Here is a 22,047-nt window from a genome sequence, read left to right as displayed (position 1 = left end):
GCTGGGGCATCAACTTCACCACAATCTATAAAGTTATGAGCCTACACCTCCACACTCTGCCCATTACCAAGACAGGAAACTGACCCTGGTTTAGCAAGGCAAGTGGAAGAGGGTGATAACAGGAGGACTACCACATATATTTAAAAATATAGTGATAGCATCTCATACACACACCAAACACATTTGGACAAAGTGACCCCATACATCATGGATCATATTACAATTCTGTTGTCTTGCCAAGTCCAGCCATCTTATCAGGAACAAGAGGTGATATCATGAATATCCTTATCTTCAATGATGTCAAATCCCAGCATATGTACAAAAAAGTCAATAGTTCTAGAGTCAACTCAGCCAGAAATTGTCATATGGATGATTAATCTCACTTTCTCTGGACAGGATGTTATCACAGACTTACTTCCACTGCCAACGCCTTAAGTTAATTTGATATCAAGAAACAGCTGAGTGGACTGGATAAAGCAAAAGCTGTGGGCCTTGGAGATCTGCCAGCGAGTGAACATTGAAGACTTGAACAAGTTGTAGCACTGGTCTGGCTGTTCCAACATATCTGGTAATAGAAAAATGTCCCTGTTTATTTATTTTTTTTAAAAACTGGGATAAATCAAATTCAACTCTAACTGGTGAGACATCACTTGGAGTATTGTGAGTAGTTCTGGGCTCCCCATTTAAGAAAGGATGTTAGAGAGGGTGTGAGGAGGTTCACAAGGATGGTTCTGGGAATGCGAAGGTTATCAATTGAGTAACGTTTGACAGCTCTTGGCCTGTACTCGTTGGAATTTAGGAGAATGAAGGAGGATCTCACTGAAGCATTTTGAATGTTGAAAGGTATGGACAGAGTAGAAGTATAAAAGTTATTTCCCCATGGTGGGATAGTCTAGGACAAGAGGGCATGGCTTCAGGATTGAAGGACATCTATGTAGAACAGAGATGTGAAGAAATTTCGAGCTGGAATGTGGTAAATCTATGGAATTTGTTGCCATAGGCGGTTGTGAAGGCCAAGTCATTTGGGTGTATTTAGGGCAGAAGTTGATAGGTTCTTGATTAGCCAGGGCATCAGAAGACCCTGGGGAGTGGGAAAATAGATCGGTTCATGATTAAATGGCAGGACAGGCTTGATGGGCTGAATGGCTTATTTCTATGTCTTATAGTCTAATGGCTACTCTCAATTTTCATGAAAATCAAATTGCCACAAGTTCTATACAGTATAGCAGCATTTAATCACCAATAATCTGCTTACCAATGCCAAGTTTGGGTTCTGCCCCAAATTTGGCTTTAGTAAAGGATTCAGCCAAATTTGGATAAAGGAATTTCATTTCAATGGAGGCTGAAAATAACCATTCAAAATAAAGGACAATAATTTGACCAAATGTGGTGCCAAAGAATCCAAAAAAGTAAAAATCAAGCGAATGGAAAACATTCCACCAAAATACTTAACGCAAGGATTGTGAATGCAGGCCAATCCACTCAGCTGATGTTGAGGCAGATGTTCAGGACAGAATCCTTGGCTTCACCACCTTTATCATTATAGATATTACCCAAATTATTAGATTTGAAATAGCAATGCATTTGAGGATTTAGTGTTCAGATCTTATTTGGAACTCCAAATTGCCAAGCAGTCTGGTCCCACATCCAATAAACCTGGATAATGGACAGTCAGAGTCAGAATTTATTGTCACGATGTGTCACAAAATATCTTGCTCTCCGGCAGCAAAAAGGAACAAATATAGCTACAAATTAAATTTCAAAATAAATAAGTAGTGCAAGAAAATAGGAAAAGATGAGGTAATGTCTGTGTTCCTTATCCATTCAGGAATCTGATGGCAGAGTCTCCTGTACCTTTTCCTGATGATAGCAGAGTGAAGAAGGCATGGCCTAGGTGGTCCTTGAAGATAGAGGCTGCTTCCTTGTAGAAATCCTCAACAGAGTGAAAACTGATGTCCATGATGTTAACAACTCTGGACTTTTTTCCAAATCTGTGCCTAGGTACCTCTATACAAGAGAGTGGTGCAACCAGACAGAATGCTCTCTCTGGTACACCTGTAGAAATTTGAGAGTTTTTGGTGACGTACCAAATCTCCTTGAGCTCCTCATGAGGTATAGCTGGTGGTGAGCCTTCTTCATGATTGTATCAACATGGAGGCTCCAGGACAGATCCTCAGAGATGTTGACACCCAAGAACAAAGTAGCAAAACATTGGGGATAATTCATTCCTTTGACCCTTCTCTACAATTCATTATGATCATGGCTGATCATTCATCTCAGTTACAAATTCCTGCTTTTGCTCAAAAACCCCTGATGTTTTTCGTGTCTAGAAATCCATCTAACACTTTGGGCTGTACATTCATGTGATAATGACCTCCAGCAACAAGCAAGCTAAACACCTCCTCTTTGCCTCAGCCATTGCTGAATTTTAATTTCTTAAAATTTTATTTACCACACAGTAGAAGCTGATTCCAGCCATTTTAAACCCTTTCCACCCAGTTAACCTACAACTCTGTACAGGAGGAAACGGGAGCACCCAGGGAAAACCCACACAGACACGGGGAGAACATAAAAATTCCTTTCAGACAGTGCTCGATTCAAAGCTGGGTCAATGTAATAGCATTACACTTGGCACTGTTAAACTGCAGCACCTGGATAGCCCTCCTGGGACCGAGGTGTGATTACTGGGGCAAAGGTGCTTCCAACACCTTTTAAGCCGCAGGGGGAATCCTGCCTCCGCAATGAAGCGCCACGCACTTACCGAAAGTGACGAATCAAAGTCCAAATGGTTAACGGGAACGATCTTCAGATGCTGGCTAAGCAACTCTGATGTGCTGCAGTCCAGCAGGCAACTGTTGTGACCATCGCTGTCAGACAAATGCTGAAGTCGTTGGAGAAGCGGCAGGATGTAAGCTCTGCGGATTTCAGTAGATGCAGCCTGGTGACACATGCACACGAGCACCGACGTCACCAAAACAACCTAGTTGCCCATTTTCATTTTCAAGCCGCTGGTGGACGCTTGAGGTAGGTCAGGGATCCAGTAGGACCCTTTCAAGCTGCTGCATGAGTGGGGTGCAAATGGGGCAAATTGCCCGGTTAACCCCATTGTACACGGCTGCTTGAAAGGACCTACTAACCACTATGCTAACCATGTCACCCCTATCTACCATCTCTACCAACAACATATGCAAGTTGTGCTGAGTGACTCATCTTGTTTCTCCTGCTGGAGGTGCAGATGGAGGTTGGAGCAAAGTGAGGCAAAAAGACTCAGAATAGATGGATGAAAGGAATGAATGGGCAGCAAATAATGGCCATTGTTTACGCTTATAAGAAAAAAAAACCTATATGGTACGTATCTGCCTGAGGTTGAATGTTGTCTAGGGCTTGCACCAACTGAACGTGGTATAGTAATGAGTGACATTGTTATTGAGAGAAAGTAGCTGATGAGACGGTTACAAAAACAAGTCTGGACTCGATGACACTCTCCCCTCACCTGGTAATTCAATGCCAGTGAAATCCAATAACATTTATATCATCCAGGCAAAGTAATCCACGTATTAAATGCTTGGTCCCCTTTCCCACCAGCATGTAATTAATGCAATGTAATATATACCGTGGAGTTGTCAAAAATTTCTGGACTAATTTTTTAGGCCAAAAAATGGGGATGGGGTCGACTTTTACAAGTTTGACTTCAGTAAGTACCTGCATTTTTCAAGGCGTTGAGAAATTGGATAGCCCGAACCGGGTGGTAAGTCCGCAGCCGGGGGGAGTCAGTAGCTCAGGTGGGCGGGTGGCCTGAGCGAGGATCTGTGAGTGGGAGCTTGGATGGGGCGGGCAGTCAGGGCTTCGGGAGTCCTAGTGGGCGGGAGGCTGGGGCGAGGGTCCACTGTCATGGCATTGGGAGCTCGGATGGGCGGACAGTTGGGGTCGACTTTTACAGGAGTCATACAAAAAACACCGACTTTTTGGGCCAAAAGTGGGGGGGGGAAATCAACTATTGTGGTCGATGACACAAACGTATACGGTCATTCATTTTCCTGACACTCGCTGCAAGGGCATCTCTCATATAGGAACATGTCCCTATCCTGACCAGAAACGACATCCCTGTTGCTTAGTCCGAAATCTCCTCTACCAATCCAACATGATGTGGAGTCATCTCTCCTTCACTTAAGAAACCACCAACTGCTTTTTGAAGGCAATTAGTGACTAATTAAAGGCTCATTCACAGATGCTTGTGTTAATAGGCATCAATAATGTGGACTCTTTCACACATTAGATCTTTGATCCATCCTGCATCCACAGTTATCCAGACTTGGTTAATCTGGAGAATGCTGGGTGTAAAGTGTGGCAATAATTCCCTCTCTGTCCTCTATGGCCACATGTACTCCCCTGGCTTCCATCAACTTTAGAGCTCTTTCTTCCAGCCTCTTTAATTCACAGCACAGTTAGGGTCTGATTAACTCCATCCCATGCAGACGCGGGGAGATTGTGCAAACTCCTTCCAGGCAGCGCCGGCTTGAAGCCTGGGCTGCCGCCGTTGCACGGAACGCGACGCTGATGGTCCCCTGCTCCCCGCCACCAGTTCCCCATTCACAAATGAGGCAGTCCACCCCTTGTTTGTGCGTTTCCCAGTGTGGGGAATTAGCCCCAGGCTGGCTGTTCAGATAAAGCTTTGAGAAGCAGAAAGCCCATGTTTCATTCCCACCCCAGTATAATTTCTGAGAAGCACTGATGGATGCGCAGTGCGGAAATAATGCGCCTGCGCGTTGTGCCTCCATTTCCTCTCATTGCCACGGTGCCTTTCCTCTCAGTGGAAGAAGTGACAGCTCATGGCTCAGTCCTTGTAAAGGTTCTGACTGGAAATCCCCTGCTCTTTCCTCAACTTGTAGGTCACATGACAGCCCCTGGAAATGGCCAGCTTCTAGCAGAATCTCCTGATTTTTAGGACGAGCAGCTCATTTAAAAATAAATAAAATCCAAGTGTTACTGAATAGAAAAAGGAAATAATTGCTACCACAAGCTTCAGGGGCGTGTGAATGCATCATAGCCACAGCTCATCAGCAACGGCTTTGTGCCTCAATCAGAACGTATGGGCTGGTCCCACTCCCATGATAATTACCCAGACCAACATGTCCATGGTCTCATCTACTCAAGATCCATTTACCCACATTGCGACTTGCCTTGTTGGAGCAGTAGAGTTCAAGAGCCCTTCGGCCCAGCTTGACCCTGCTGGCCTCATTTGTTTGCCTTTAGCTCATATTCCCCTAAACATTTTCTATCTGTAGCCAGGTCTGAATTTTTGAATGGAACAACTGTCCCCCCACGTCTATCACTTTCTCAGGCAGCTTGTTCCATATATCCAACAACCTTTGTGTGAAGAAACTGCCCTTCAGGCTCCTTTTACAATTGGTGCCCTCACATCTTTAGATTTACCTCCTCTGGGGGGAAAAAAGGTCTATTTAGCTCCCCCCCCCCCCCACTGCTCCAAGTCCCACCTCACCCAGCCTCTCCTTCCAATTCAGGATCCCCAGTCTGGGTGATGGGCTCATGAATTGTTTCTGTACCTTTTCCCACTTAATGACATCTTTCCTGCACCTGTGACCAAAATTGTGCACAATGTGGTCTCCCCATCATCCCACCACTGACTCCCCAACTCCACGCCTCAACTGATGAAAGCAAATATGCCAACTGCCTTTTTCACCACCCTGTCTGAGTCACACTTTCATGAAAAACTGCAGGCATGCAGTTTTAAAAAAAATAACAATCTAACCACAGATGTCTGTGCCAAGATGGTGGTGCCTGTGCTGGGCAGTGGACCATGTGGGGTTTCAGACTCCCAAGAGAGCAGCGGATCGGCAAAGGGCACCAAAGATAGGGAGAATACCCCCAGTTGGGAATAAGAAGGCTTGGAGACTGGCCTGCAGGAAGGTGATCATGGCAACTGCCAAGTGAGGGGTTCAGCAGTAGAAGGACTCACACAGGCTGTGGGCTATTGGTGACTCGCAGTCAAAGGACTCACACAGGGAACAGATGATTTGCATTTGAAGGATTCAGATCAGTCTGTGGGCTGCTGGAGAACGGCTCTTGGAAACTGGGATTCGAGAGTGTGCAGAGGAGATTCACCAGGTTGATTCCAGACCTGAAGGGGTTAATCTATGAGAAGAGATTGAGTCAGCTGGGACTGTACTCAATGGGATTTAAAAGAATGAGAGGGGATCTTTCAGGAACATATAAAATTATGAAAGATAGAAGTAGGCAAATTGTTTCCATTGGTGGGGGAGACCAGAATTGGGGGACATGGGCTCAAAATTCAGGGTGGTAGATTTAGGATAGGGGTGAGGAGGAATTGCCTTTCTCAGAAGTTGGTGAATCTGGAATTCACTGCCCATAGAAGCAGTGGAGGCGACCTCAGTAAATGTACTCAAGACTGGATGGATTTATGCACAGTAATGGAATTAAGGGATGGGGGGGTGGGGGGGAAAGACTGATAGGTGGAGATGAGCCCATCATCAGATAAGTCATAATGTCATTGAAAGGTGGAGCAGGCTCGACTCCACTCCTGCTCCTATTTCTTCTGGGCTCCCAAAGCACCCGAGGTGAGGAAAGCTTCCGAATCATATTGGAGGGTTAGGTCTGGACCAACTGCGCTCTGCAGAAGCACTGGAGGCAAATCCACAGACACTCAGGGTCTCTGAAGGGACTCTCTTTTGGTTCTCTTATTGTGAGGGGCATTGGGCAATTCTTTGTTTGCCTTACAGTAGGCAACAGTATTTCATGTACATTCTTTGCATCAGTACATGATGATAATAAAAAGGAATCTAATCTACCCAGTCTTTGTTTTCCAACACCCCCCTCGGGCCTTGCATTTACTGCAGAAGTCCTCCCCTGGTTTAACCTACCAAAGAGCAACACCTTACACTTATGGAGTCAGTAAGTCTTACAGTATGCCAAAAGGCCCAGCTTACCTGCATTCAGCTCATGCCCTTCCCATTACATCCCATCCATGTAGTACAGGTAATCCAAGTGGTTGTTAAAGGAAGCTAATGTACTTTGCATCTACCACTGATAGCTCATTCCATATACCCACTGCCTTCTGAGTGAAGAATTGTCTCCTCACATCCCTTATAATTCTAAATCCCACCCCCTCACCTTATGCCCTCTCAGTTTAGATTCTCAAAGATTTTCTCTCAACAATGTATACTCTAAGGACTTGCCCGTTAAATTCCATTGCTCATCTAGATGCTTCTTAAATGTCTGCATAACTACCTCCTCTGGCAGCATTTCAGATTGCATTCTCTCTCCTTGTATAAAAATCCCCTCCTACATTTCACCTTCTACTGATGCCCTTTGGTTTACAACTGATGCTTATCTCCTTGCACCACCTCCCAACCATATGCCTTATAATGTTCTCAGTGTAAGAATAATTTTCACTCCAGTATGCCCTTCTTGTGAGGGGATTATTTGTGTCTCCAGACTTCTGAATTTCTCGAGGAGCTATCATCTTGTGGGTAGCCTGCTTGGCTATGGTCAACATTCTAATTTGGCAATGTCACAGCAATGGACATGTCAACAGAGGAAAATAACTGTCTCTCGGAGGCTGATTAAGTCAGGGGGAGGAGTCAAGCACATGTGAGACTCTACCACCCAACCAGAGGTTTATTACTCGAGAGGCGTCTGTCATTTATAATGGAATCCTGCAATCCTCCCACCCAACACACCCACCTTTATTTGTCAGGTGTGAGGAGACGCATCCTAGGAATACGAGTGCAGCAGCGCTCATCATCGACAACTCCTGTGCTTAAATTCCAAGCTCAAAACCACATCTTGTCCTCCTGGTGAACTGCAACCCCCATATTGAGCTGGAAACACAAATAATGGCAGATCAATGGAATACAGTCCCCCTATCCTGCCACAGGAGGAGGGCATCTTAACTCACTGCCAATAAATTAGGTCACAGCACTTTCCATCGTGGGCTCTCGCCTTTCATACTGCTGCAAGGGCTTTGCTTGAAATCTTATCTGCTCACCGAAACGAAACCCGAGATGCCAGCGTGTGAGCTTCTGTCATACAAGGACTCTCAGCTGCCTGCAGCAGGCCTGTCACTCCTCCTTCTGGCTTGACCTTTCCTCCAACTCACACTGCAGTCCAATTCGACAAAGTCAGGTCTTTTTCTGAACTTCACTAGTTACCCTTGGGGACATCACAGCTAACCTCTATCGGATTAAAAAGTACCACCAATGAGGACAATGGGAGTAGCCCACCCCCCCACCTTGAGTTAAGTACATAACCTGGCTCCTCAATCTCTTGCTCTGCCTTAGCCTCACATGTAACTGTGCATCTCCCATAATGGTGAGAGTTTAAATTTTAAAATGTAAAATTTACATTTACACATATCAGACCTTTCGGCCCAAGAACTCGTGCCACCCAAATACACCCAATTAATCTACAACCCTAATACATTTTGAAGGAAACCAGAGCTCCCTGGAGGAAACCACGCAAACATGGGGAGAATATACAAATTCCTTAGAGACAGGGTGGGATTCAAACCCCAGTCACTGGTGTTGTAACAGCGCTAATTATGCTTTAAGTTGTTGAATATGTTTATCTCTGTAACCAGTGTCCGTCAAATTGGTTGTCACGTTGATGAGGGAAAGTCTCCGAGGGATGGAAAACAGATTTCGCATCAACCTTACAATCTCTTTAATCGACCGCATTTCCCCAGAAATCCCATCCTCATTGTAAGTCTTCACCCTCACATTAACCCTTATCCTCCTATCCCTCTCTCAACCATTCAATCCACACCTTCCCATTGTCCTCATCTCGATCCTAATGGTTACTTCAGCCTCACCTTGAATGATGTAAAGGTTGTTTGTATCAACATCCTGACTGCTCACAGACAGTTCTGATTTAGTAACCTCTCCATGAGATTTCCCACAATCAAGCTTACCAATTTTCGGCATCATTTTGAAAGCTCAAGACTGGAAAGATAACATTTTTCTTGATCACCATTCATCTTTCTATTTAATTGCCCTTGAATATGTGGCAGAATGACAAACATTGAACCCCTGTATTCCATTCTTTTTATTATTAGATTAAAATTTTGGAACTCACAATGTCAGGATGGTCTCAATTGGTATCAATGGTGACCTATCCATTTGCTTCCCTTATCTACATGGTGGTTACATATATTGTGAAATAAATGTTAGTAACCCACAAAGGAGCAGGCACAGAACTATGACCTCAGGATCAGAATTAAATTCCTATTCTAATCAGTGGAAATAAAAGTCTTATCAGTCTGCTGATTGAACTATGTTTCAACTTCACAATGGCATGAAAGATAAAACTAAAATAAAAACACAATGCTGGAGAAACTCAGCAGGTCAAATGGTGTATGACAAAGATAAAGACTTGACCCCTACATAACCAACATTTCTGGCTTGAGCCCTTTATCTTTACTGCATAAAGTACGCCGTTTCACCAGCTGAGTTTCTCCAGCATAGTGTTTCTACTTCAATCATGGTGTCTGCAGACTTTTCGTGTTTCACTCTTAAAGATAAAACTACCTGTCTAGTGTGGTAAACCACTGTTGCATATAATTATCTGGGCAAGAATGCCAATTGGCTGGTTGTACCTGTGGCCCCTCCCCACAGGCTCCTGTATAAAGGTGGCTGTCCCTAGTCCCCTGCAACTCAGTGCAGGACAACCGAACAGCAAGGATATGCTAAGTTCTCAAGTGAATTAAAGCCTATTGTTTTCTCCACAGTCTCTTGAGTGATTGATGGAGCATCATCCAGATTGAAAAATAATGATGTGCAGCCATCAAAACAGTTCTTCCTGAAAACTGGAGATCAAATGGACTGTTCAGTGAACTCTGTATCTAACCACTAATGTACCTTATATGCGAATGCATAATGAAACCACGTGGAGGAAGATATTATTTGTCCCAGGAGCTTTTCATGGTAATTTTGTTCACTAATTTTTTTTCCATCCTTGAATTTAGACAAAATATTTACTAACATAATATGAAAATCTAATGCCCCCAACAAATGTAAATTGATTAATTAAATTTTGATTTTTTTTCAGGATGTAGTCAGTCATCAATATATACCTGTATATACAAGAAGTAATTTTATAAATTCTAACCTCCAATTCTTCTGGAATACGTGACAAAATGTTTCTTTTTAAAAAAAGATTAATTTTAATAAGCAATATAATGGAATCCTGAAACATAACTCATTCCCTAATGTGGGTTTCAATGAAACAGGCCAGGCCCAGACCTTGATGCTCAAGCCCAAGATGTTGGTTCTGTATCTTTGCCGTATAAAGGACACTATTTGACCTGCTGAGTTTCTCCAGTATTTTGTGTTTTTACTTCAACCACTGTGTTTTACCTAGACTCTTAAATTTAATTGTTTCTCAACCTGATTTAACTGTTCAACGTCCTTCCCACTGAAATATCCCATGATTCAATTAATCCTGAGAGGAAAACTTTCTATTTTGCCTTTTCAGTATCTCAGCATATCAATCATTTTTCTAATTCTCTGCAGAGAAAAAATTGATGCAAAAGCAAGAGACAGGTCGTGAGAAAACAGGAACAACATGCTGAGCTACCCGCATCTCAGAGAAAGCCTTGTCCCTTGGAGGCGTCCCCCAGAGATTCTGTTTGTTGACAAAAGGAGGTCTTCCTGCAGTATTCCTTGAAAGTTGGCCAGGACTGATTCGGCAGGGTTTTAGCTAACAATTTTATTTTGATAAATAGATTAATTACTTTAATAAACACCAACTGCACATTTAAGCTTAAAATTACATATTATTTAAAAAAAAGAATATTTTCTAAAGTTCTAACTTTCCAATCTCAAAACCACAGCAAAGGATTTAGTTGTAAACCCAGCAGTTTATAAAACAGCAGCATTAAATAAAGGCATAAACTTGAACTCAAGTCTCTGAGCCAGGGATCCAAAGCCAAGGCCCAAACCCTCTGGACTTCCTCCGCCCTTTCACTCTCCCTTCCTGTGCCCTGACCAAAAGACAAGTGACAGCAGGGCCATGGGCAGAGCACAATGTGCATGTTCTCCTTCGTCACACACCAGCTAGATAAGGAATTAGCTCAGGGTTCATTCACCATGAAATTTTGGGCCACAGTGGAATTTATTTTCCCACTAGATAGCTCAACAGCACCTTCATAAGCATAATTTGGGCTGGGGCAATAAATGCTGACTTTGTCAGGTGTTGGCCATATCCAAAAAACATGAATAACTAATGCAGGACTTGCATCCTGGGCCCCATTCGTCTCTCACACACTGTCTGCTCACTAAAGGAACAAGCCCAAATTCAAATTCCAAGCAGTGCCTCCGAGAGCATTTTCCCATCTCCCAACTTCCACTGATGTCATCCCGATGAACAAAGTAGTCATGGAACCTGCGGATACATTCATTTAGTCACCTGCAGTAAGACAAGATGGACGTTTCTGTTTGTCAACGACCTGTATGAATGTGAATGGCGTCAATGGGGTCTGAAATATTCCATCTGACATTCCAGGAAATCCTTTATGATGTTTGCTGCTCCATGTTTACTGCACAATAACCTTTCTGCAAGCAGAGCCAATGCAGAATGCAACCCCCTTATGACGGAGTAACTCAGATGAGTACTAGTCAGGAAATACAAACACTGCTCCATCAAAAGTTTATAGTCGACTCTCCTCATCAACTTCACCTCACCCCAGCGTTAAAACACAATCTAGTCCATCACAAAGAGAAATAACGAGCACATGCAAATTAAAGTGACCAGCTGTTTCTGACAGGTTCTTATTTTACATATCGATGACAGACTGTCCAAACAGCAAAAAATTGTTAGAATAAAACCAATGGGCCATCCACAGAGTGAATCACTGGGAGGGGAGGGAGTTACTGTAGGTGGTTTCTGTGCATATGCTGTTTATTCAGCTTCGGTAACTCACCCAAATCTGAACCATCTCCAGGACCACATCCTGCATGAGAAGCTGAACTCCAAAACTGCTCAAAAACTGATTCGCAGAAGAGGCCATTCTTAATTCTGTTGTATCCCCCCCCCCCCTTCCTTTTCAGGCAATTTACAATTAATCACGGACAGAGATTCAAATCAGTCAGAAAGCATCAATGAGAGAAGGAGTGGAAACAGGAACAGGTATAACCACATCCACTTCATGACATATTGTCAAGGGGGAGGGGGAGGAAAGGATAGAGAGCAGCAGAAAACAAATGACTGATGCAAATAAACAGAGGAAGACAGGCCAAGGTGACACATCAAGATACCCTTCAGAAGGCTGAACGCAGGATGGCGATATCATGGTGGAAATGACCCAGCAACAGCTTCAATAACAAAAGTCAGACAATGCAAAATGCTTAATAAATATGAAACTTTATACATTAACAGGGAAAGAACATTATTGCTGTTTTAAAGTGTGCAGAAAAAGAACAAGGCGTTCCCAATTTACAGGAAAAACTCTTGCTTTCGTTGTTTAGGTGTCAACAGGTTTGATCAAGTGGTTTTCACTCTGGGTGGAAGTCAAAACAAATAGAGTTCTGAGAATTGAGTAATCTTTGGGCACTTCAGAATATGAGATCTATTAATGAAGATTCTGTTGAGGAAGCTTCACCAATAATTGTAGATTTGTGCAAAATTCAACAAAGGTCTTTGAGAGTTAGAATGGGCAAGGTCTCTGGCTGATTCTTCCTTAACAAAGGAGCCAATAAAGATTGTAAACCATTCTCCCATGTACAGCAGGGTTAGGTACTTGCACTCAGACTTGTTGCGTCATATGGCGGGGCAGTGACCTCCCAATTCTGTCCTATTCTCACTTTGGTATAGTTCCTTTTTCTAATTCAGTTCACAGTGGTGAGTTTCATCTGCAAGTCACATGACCTTTGCACAGGCACATAAGTTCACAACCAGCACAGGCACTTTGTTCATTATTGCCACTACCTGCTCAGAACAGAAGGAAAGGAGAGAAGAGGATAGGGTCCATGCAAAAGAGAGGTGAGAAGAGAATGATAGGATAAGAGGCAAAAGCTGGAGGGAGAGATTCAAACATGTGGAGAATGGGAAGTGTGGGGAGGAAAACAAAAGTTGGGACATCAGAGGAGGAATTTAAACTTTAAGATTTAAATCCTACTCCTTAGCACATGGCAGTCCTAGAAAGTCTACTGAGAGTCAGATGACTTTACATTTACAATTAATACAGAGTACTTTTTGATTTTCAGGCATTATTGGGTGAGGTCACCAGCCTGACAAACCTTCCTCACTCCCACACCTCTGGCTCCACATGGACAGCATTCTGATCGCACGTTGCCCCTCTTCCCACTGATCAATCCGTCTGTAACCGGTCCACGAGTATCAACATTACACTCCAAAGAAGAAACTCAGAATCTGAAGAAATGCTTTCTGGAAAGTAGTGATGGGGGCCTCAGAAGGTCAGAGTTCAAGTTCTACAACACATCAGCCAATGGAATTCCAGGTCTTGCTGGTCATGTCCAATGAAGGCAAAACTAGACTTCCCTGTCAATGAAGAACAGAGAAGTTGTTACTTCAGAACATCTGTGCTTTTTCTGTTTAAAAATCTAGGGAAAGAACCATGCAGTGAGACTCCTTAAATCATTTTTCCCAAGCCAAGACAATATGATAGAATCTTCTGTGCTGTGAGGAGATTCTGACTGAAAGAGATTCCTTAGATGATTAGGTTAGTGCTCGGTTAAATGGTGGTACGGTGGGGAGTGTAAGGATTGTGGGAGTTGGGGGTGGGGGAAACAGTGTAGCAGGCAGAACCACATTCAGCCTGGTGTGACTGTCATCACAGTGAAGAGGGCGAATGGGTTGGTGAAGGATACCCGTGATGGTAAATAAGGTGGCAATAGTTGTGAGATTAGACACAGGGAGCAGATGTAGGAGGGTACCAGGGATGAGCAACTGGCGAAAGAAGAGATAATAGGATGGGAGATAAATCAATGGGAAAGATGAGATATTGGGGGTGGTTTGGTGACTGAAAAAGGGAATGGGGGAGAGGCAAGGTGATGGGAGAGACTGGATAGGGAAGAGAGTCTTGGATGATGGTGGAGAGGAGAGGGAACATGGACGAGAGCTGGAGAGATATCTGGTTTGGAAAGGAGGGCTGGTTTATACAGATGGGAATCATGAGATTGGGTGGGTGTTAATGTGAAGAGAGAAAGAGAGAGGGGTCCAGGGATATGGGAAGACACCAGGACAGGAAGGGTGGGGAAGTCAATAATGTAGGGTTAGAGGCACTTTTGGCCTGGGGTGAGGCCAGTGAATATTGGAGACACCTGGAGTCAGGGAAGTGGAAAAGTGCTGATGGGGATCTGGATAATAGATGTTTAAAGGAATTAATCAGATAGTGAAATTAAAAACTTCTGGGTTAGGGGGCAGATGGTGCAATGGGGTTAGAGATGTTGACTGGGAGGAGTGGTGATCCCAGATGGGAGGGGTGGTGACCCCAGATGGGAGGGGAGGAAGTAATCGGTGTGGAGGAGTTAAGGAGAGTGGGAAACTGGCCAACAGGTCAGTGAGAAAGGAGACACTGGTGTTGAGGATGGGTGAAACACTGGGGTAAACAGATGAGCTGGATCAGGAGGGGAGAAGGTTGGAGGCACCCAGAATTGAGCAGTGAGTGGGAGAGAATGGGACTGAAAGATGGATGGAGCAAAATTCCAAGGTGGTGTGTAGAGAGAGAGCAGAGTGACCAGGTTAGTCAGCTGGATACTGAAGATGAGCAGTCTGAAAACCAGGGGTGGAATGGCAGAAGCTGATGGGGGAGGAGAGATAAAAACACGTCTGATTAGTCACCTCCCCACTACCCCTTTCCCCGTCATGGAGCAGTGACGTACGATGCAGTCAAGGTGGAGTTCAGGAGCATGGTGGTTTGAATCCTGTAGAGTTGTGCCAGGGTGAGTTTGCGATGCTGCACAGACCGAACTCCTGACATTGTCCGTTTCATCTGCTTGGAGGTGTTGTTCTGACCCTGTTGCTCCATACAATTCTCTTCCTGCTCATTGGAGATGGTGAGTTCAACGGTGTGGCTGGAATGCAACGAGGGGCAGGGCTGCGAATCAGGGTCAAAGTTCACTCCGTCTGCAGGGTGGGCATTCTGCACCACAAAGTCCAGCCCCTCCACCTCTGAGAGCTCACTGTCGCTGGAACTCACACCCTCGGTGTCCGCTGCTTTCCCACTCCTCTCCCGGGAATCAGGGATCGCGGCTGCTCTCGGCTGCTGCTCATCCGCTCGCTTCATTACCTTTGTGTTGGGGGAACATTGAAGACTGAGTGGTGTGGATGCACACAGAACCCGGATGCCTGAGGATGACTGGAGGGAGTCTCCCGTGGGCTTGCTGATCTCACTCACGCTCTTGCTCCGTGATGGCCAACTCGCAGTGTGGGATTCTGAAGAGGAGGAAAGGAGCTGGAGAAGACTGGCCTCTGATTTCGATTTGTGAATGCTGTATTTGCATCTGAAAGACGGAACTGGGCACTGCTGGTGAGCCTGAGGCAAGCCTAATGCCAGGGAGGGTGTCAACCCTCCACATCCATCCACCAACTCCCGTTGCTCTGGGATCGAGCTTGGAGAAAGGGTGGCGTAAGCACTGTCAACTGAAGTGGCGTGGAAACTACTATTTTCCAAAACAAAGCCTTGGGCATTTGGAATGAGGAGACCTGAAGAGACCATGTCATGCTTGAGCAGGTCCTGTGTTGCCATGTTTGAAGACACCGTACTTTGAAGAGAGGCATCATCAGATTGAGAAGCAAAGAGAGCTGCCTCCGTATCAGGTGAGAAGAGATCTTCATTCACATCAGTAACTGCAATGGAAACAGTCTCCGATACACTGTCCGACTGACTGCAAGAAATAAAAAACAAAATGAGCAGAGGGAGGGGGGGGGAAGGGAGAGGGGGTGGTGGGGGGGGGAGAGAGAGAGAGAGAGAGAGAGAGAGAGTTGAAGATAAGGAGAGAGACAGAGATAAAAACCATGGGACAGAGAGGGGAGATAGAAACAGAGAGATTGAGACTGTAGGCTCTTTCAGGTGGACATCAGGGCAGGGGCGGGCACTCCTGCACCAGGGCCGCTCTCTGCTGCTCAAAATGCAGCATAGTAATGGTAATCTTCCCTACCCATAAACCCTCACGCAGCTGTATCCGTGTGGGAAACACAGAGCGGTTCCACCTGTGTGGGGGATTGTGGGTAGGGAAGACGGCCATTGCTATGCCACATATTTATGACGGATGATGCTGCTGCACCAGTCGCCCTGCCTCCATCAGATGCGGAGGCGCTACATGGATATCAATAGGCCCTTTCAGGTGGACAGGCCAATGGTGTAGCAGCCTTTTAGGGCTGCCACCTGAAAGGTGTGTATTCTCCTGGTGGGATCCACTCCTGCAGCCGTCCTCAAGGTGGAGGATACACCTGAAAGCGGCTCATGTGAGTGAGAACCAATGATTAGGACACAGTGAGAGACAGAGGGAGTGAGAATGGTCGAGAAATAGGAGCAGGGAGTGAAGGAGATAGGGCACAAGCAGGAAAAAGGAAATGACAGACGAAACAGAAGGAATGGAAACATGAGGCAGAAGCGGGAGCCACAAGGCCGACTGCACAAAATCCATTTGAAGAGAGAGAATGAGCATTGCAGAGAAAGAGATTGCGAGGCATAGAGAGAACAGAACAGAAAGAGTGAAAATGATGTGGAAACAGAGACCAAGACTGAGATAAACACAAAAACCTGGAGTGACTCAGTAAGTCAAAAAGCATCTGTGGAAAGAAATGGTCAGTCAACATTTCCCGATGAAGGGACCTGATGCGAAACACTTACTGCCCATTTCTCTCCATAGATGCTACCTGGCCCGCAGAGGCCCTCCACCTTCTCTTTGTTCATGGAGACTGACGGAGGAAGATCAAGAGAGCTGCTCAAGCAGAAAGAGAAAGACGGGAGAAGGACAGAGGGGGGATCCAGGGGCACGGAGCGAGAAAGATTGTGACATAGTTAGCAAGAGAGAAAGAAACATGGGAATTGAGAGATGGTGAGTAACAGAGATAGAGAAATATGTTCAACCCATGTTGGGACATTAGGAAGAGCTTGATAGATGAATAATAAATTCCTATTTTCTCACATTATCAAGCCAACATGGTGATTCTAGACTATAACCAAATTCAGAACAGAGATCAGGAGGCTTCTCCACATCTACAAAAACAGTTGGCTGGCTGAAAGAGAGAACCAAGTTAACAGCGGGTCTTTGATGGAAAATCATCTACCCAAGGCATTAATTCTGCCTCTTTCTCTACATACGCTGCCAGGCATGCTGACTATTGGAGCATTTTGGATCTTGCCTCCGCAGACTTTTGCTCTCTGCTGGTGGTATTTTTTTGCTGTCAGCCACTGGCTGTTAAGCTCCACCAAATTTGAATAGTTCCCAGCAACAACAAAAAAGGCCTAAGGATGACGAGTGCAAGGAATGTGGTGAATTTACACACTTACCTGTGCTGCGATTCAAGTGTGTCGGCATAGTCGCAGTACTTGTGTGACAGGGATGGTGACTGGGTATCTGAAGTCCCACTCTCCACGTCCTCCTCTTCAGGCTGTTTCAGTGTCGACTCTTGGCTGCGCAGTCTCTCCAGGAGGTTCTAGAAGATAATTGTGTGTTAGGTCTTACGGCTTCAGATGGTCGGGCCAAGCGCCGATGTTGGAGTTCAGAGGTTTTCAATATTTTCTTGTTATTCATTATATTCAGTACACTGAACAAGGAATACTAATTTAGATTTTTAAATTTAGACATACAGCACGGTAAGAGACCCTCTGGCCCACAGGCCTGTGCCATCCAATTCACCTACAACCCTGGTACCTTTTGAATAGTGGGAGGAAACCTACATAGACATGGGGAGAACGTACAAGTTCCTTACAGACAGTGATGGATTCGATCACGGGTCACTGGTGTTATAACATCGTTGCATTAACCGATGTGTAAACTGTGCCACTTTCTGATAAGAAATGCCCTTTGAAAGTCCATGTTCAATATCAAGACTGATCTCACCTCAGTCTCGTAACATCATTAAGCAATTATTTTTGTTTTAGACATGCCTGCATGTCTAAATGAGAGGCGAGTAGATCTGTTGAAGGCAACAAAAATAATTGTGTGGCTTAATGTCAGAGAATTTAATTGCCTATCCCTATTTGGCCTTGAGAAGGTGGTGGCGAACTGCCTTGAACAGCTGTAGGCTTTGACAAGGGTTTACCCACAATGTTGATGGGATAATGTTCCAATAGTTTGACCCAGTGATTTTGAAGGAATGGCAAAATATCTCTAAGTCAGGATGGTGCGTGGCTTGGAGGTAAATGTTCAGCTAGTGGTGTTCCCAAACTTTTGCTTCCCTTGTCCTCATTTCTGGTCAATGCACAGTATATCAAGAACAGTGATGGTAATTCCCTGGAAAGTCAGGGGGAAATTTCTGGGTTTTCCTTTGTTCGACATCATCATTGTCTGGAACCTGTGTGGGATTGTTGTTACCACCACCTATCAGCCCAGGCCCCATTGTTGTCCAGGTCTTGACATGTTGGGTTGGGATGTTTGTGGCAATTCCTTCCTACTCACCAGGACTCCAGTTCCCATGTTCCTGTTTTTCTCTTGTGTGATGGTTCCCACACTCCCACTCACCAGGGACCTGTGTCCCACACCCCACTCACCTGGGTTCTTACTCCCACACTCAGGTCCCTGATCCCCTCACCTCCCCCACTAACTTGGGGTCCGCATCCCCATACTCTGTTTTCATTCACTAAGCTCAGTTCCCACTTTCCATTTCCATTCACTGGGACCCATTTCCCATCTCCCTTTCAATCTAACAGGTACATGGGAAAATTTAATACAACACCATTAAACATTTGAAAAAATTGAATTAAAACTGTGTTGGGGTATTCATATAAATAATATACAAGATTATGGATTACAGGGAAACAAGTGGGTGAAAGGGATTGCTCGGAGATTCAGTATAGACTCAACGGACTGAAGGTCTCCTTTTATGTTGAATGGTAAATGTGCCAATTATGAAATGAAAAATAAAAAATTCATCTTAGAAATTACTCCCTTCATCTCCAGTTACCATTTTATCTTAGACAATTACCCATTACCTGAGCATTAAACACAGCCTCAATCCATACTCTAGACTGACTGGTCACGCTGGCCTGAAAGGTGAAGGCACCAACTGCACTGTGAAACTCATTCAGGTAAATCAGCAGAAAAGAGCCTGAGGGAAGGTAAGGGAATGGTCAATCAGTGATACTTGGAAGAACTTGTACACAAACTGCAAGATGAATAGACCTGTGCACATAAAATCCATACACACAGGCTCTATTTCTAACCAGCAACTATGTTATTCAAGTCTCATTGAGGTCAGACCCATCAGTAAACTCGTTGATTCACTGAAGACCTCAAGCAGCCTCTGCTATCAAAAAATTTAAACATCTGAGTTTTCATTTGCTGCTGCTTCCCCTTCACACTTCCTGGCTCAAACTTCACAAGATCAAGGAACAGAAGTCGGCCATTCGGCCCATCAAGTCTAGTCCACAAATCCACTCTGAGCTAAACGGTTCTCACATCTACTTCCAAGTTCTGGCCTTTTCCCCATATCCTTTGTTACCCTGACTAATTAGATAACATCAATCTCTCCCTTCCCCAACGATCTGGCCTCCACAGCTATCCACAACCCTCTGACTAAAGAATGGGTACTTTCTAGTTCTAAGGCTGTGCCCTCTTGTCCTGGATTCACCCATCAAGGGAAACATCGACTCTGTCCAATCCTTTTAGAATTAGAATTGTTTCCATGAGATCCCCTCTCATTCTTCTATATTCCAATGAACACAGTCCAAGAGCTGCTAAATGTTCCTCATGTTAGCCCTTGCATTCCAGAAATCATTGTTTTAAATCTTCTCTGACCTCTCTCCAACATCATTACATCCCTTCTAAGATAAGAGGCCCAAACCTGCACACAGTCCTCTAAATGAGGTCTCACTAGTGCCACAAAGAGCCTCATCAACACCTCTTTACTCGTGTTACACGAATTCCTCTTGAAATGAATCCCAACATTCGCTTTCTTTACTACCAATCCACCCTGGTGGATAACCTTTTGGTTATCCTGCACGAGGACCTCCCCTTTACACTTTCAAATATTGAATTTTCTCCCCATCCAAAAAATCTGCCTATTTTCTCTTCCAAAATGTACAACTGTACATTTCTCAACATTTTTTCCCCCTCTCCTAAGCTCTCCAGGTTTTTCTTCAACATTTCCTACTCCACCACCTATCTTGGTGTCATCTGCAAACTTTGCCACAAAACCATTCACTCCATAATCTAAATCATCAATATACATTGTAAAAAGAAACGGCCCCAACACCGACCCCTGAGGAACATCACTAGTCACAGCAAACCAACCAGAACAGGATCCCTTTATTCCCACCCTTTGCTTCCTGCCTATCAGCCAATTCTCCATGTACTCTAATATCTTTCCTATAATTCCATGGGTTCTCATCTTATTAAGCAGCCGCTTATCGAAGGTCTTTTGTAAATCCCAATACACAACATCCACAGCTTCTCTCTTGTCCATCCTACTTGAGATTTCATTTTAAAAATTCCATTAGGTTGGTCAGGCATGAAACCATGCTGGCTGGCTTAGACCCATCATGCCATGCATCTCGAGGTAATTCATAACCTCATCCTTGAGGATCAACTTTAATAACTTGAAAAGGAAAAGCTGATATCAGGTGTGTCAATAAAGGAAATTACAGTGGTATGAGAGAGGAACTGGCCTGAGGGAAAAGTAAGCTAGATGGAGGGACGGCAGAGCAGAAATAAAGTGCAGATAGATACATTCTATATATTCTAATAAAAAGGAAAATTATGAATGGAAAAATGGCACAAATGTGGCCAACTTCCGACATCAGACTAATAGGCCGATAAGTTCCTTTATTCTGCCTCCCTCCTTTCCTAAACAGCAGAACTACATTTGCGACCTTCCAATCCTCTGGAACCATGTCAGAGTCTATTGATTTCTGGTAAAACAATTCCAATGCATCCATAATCTCCAAAACCACCTCCTTCAGAACCCATGGGTTCTGGGAGACTTATCCGGTCTGGGAGACTTATCAACCTTTAGTCCATTCATCTTACAAAGCACTATCTCTCTAGTAATCCTGACTACTTAATTCTATTCCCTGAGACCTCTGACTATTGGGTAAAATGCTATGGTCTTCCTCAGTGAAGACTGATGCAAAATATTAATTTAGTTCCTCTGCCATCTCTTTGTTACCCATTATAATTTCTTTGTAACCCATTATAACTTCTCCGGCATCATTTTCAATCAGTCCTGTATCTACTTGTGACTCTCTTTTACTCTTTATCTATTTTAAAAAAAATCAATGTCCTTTTGTATGTTATTTGCCATCTTCCTTTCATAATTCAACTTTTCTTTCCTAATGACCTTCTTTGTCTCTTTCTGTGTTTGTAAAAGTTTCCCAGTCCTGTTTTTTCCACTATTTTTTGCTTCCTTGTTTGCCCTCCCTTTTGCTTGTTATTCAAGCCTTAACCTCTCTTGTTAGCCACATTTGTGCCATTTTTCCATTCATAATTTTCCATTCAGAATATATCTATCTGCACTTTATTTCTGCTCTGCTGTTCCTCCATCTAGCTTACTTTTCCCGTCATCTTGGGCCAGTTCCTCTCTCAAACCATTGTAATTTCCTTTACTGACACACCTGATATCAGCTTTTCCTTTTCAAATTTGAAACTGAACTCTGCCATGTTATGATCACTACTTCCTAAGGGTTCCATTACCTTTAATCACCTCATGTTCACCCAATCCAAATCCAAGCTGCTCCAAAAAGCCATCCCATAGGCATTTTACAAACTCTCTCCTCATCCTCTTCCCTCGCCTCCTCATGGCCTCTCTGATCCTTCATCCGCCATTGTTTTATTTCAAATGGTCTTGCAGTGAATGTGACTCTAAACCTATTGAGCCAGGAACGAA

At 44.3% G+C, this 22,047-nt stretch overlaps 1 protein-coding gene and 1 long non-coding RNA gene across 8 annotated transcripts in view; one reads left to right on the top strand and one right to left on the bottom strand.

Annotated features, from left to right (window-relative positions):
- Positions 1-22: 22 nt before the first annotated feature.
- Positions 23-13,607, top strand: LOC138754426 (uncharacterized). Of its 3 annotated transcripts, XR_011351755.1 has the most exons (6): positions 23-98; positions 397-568; positions 8,618-8,738; positions 9,764-9,959; positions 12,084-12,162; positions 13,239-13,607. It is a non-coding gene; the product is annotated as an uncharacterized lncRNA (long non-coding RNA). The 3 variants fall into 3 exon arrangements; XR_011351754.1 differs by lacking the exon at positions 8,618-8,738; XR_011351756.1 differs by lacking the exons at positions 23-98; positions 8,618-8,738 and adding an exon at positions 105-267.
- LOC138754425 (pleckstrin homology domain-containing family G member 5-like) overlaps positions 12,381-22,047 on the bottom strand; it is a 116,311-nt gene continuing 106,644 nt past the window's right edge. For 4 of the 5 annotated variants that reach the window (XM_069918688.1, XM_069918684.1, XM_069918687.1 and 1 more), the window contains 4 exons: positions 19,157-19,272; positions 17,513-17,658; positions 14,836-15,881; positions 12,381-13,533 (listed from right to left, as the gene is read on the bottom strand). In XM_069918688.1, coding sequence (XP_069774789.1) covers positions 14,858-15,881; positions 17,513-17,658; positions 19,157-19,272 — 1,286 coding nt within the window. In that variant the 3' untranslated portion in view covers positions 12,381-13,533; positions 14,836-14,857. The remainder of the gene's footprint in view (positions 13,534-14,835; positions 15,882-17,512; positions 17,659-19,156; positions 19,273-22,047) is intronic. The other variant, XM_069918685.1, reaches the window with a different exon arrangement.

This window comes from Narcine bancroftii, chromosome 2 (assembly GCF_036971445.1).
Source record: "Narcine bancroftii isolate sNarBan1 chromosome 2, sNarBan1.hap1, whole genome shotgun sequence".
NCBI classification, from domain to species: Eukaryota; Metazoa; Chordata; class Chondrichthyes; order Torpediniformes; family Narcinidae; genus Narcine; species Narcine bancroftii.
This window is presented reverse-complemented; position numbering and strand designations above follow the sequence as displayed.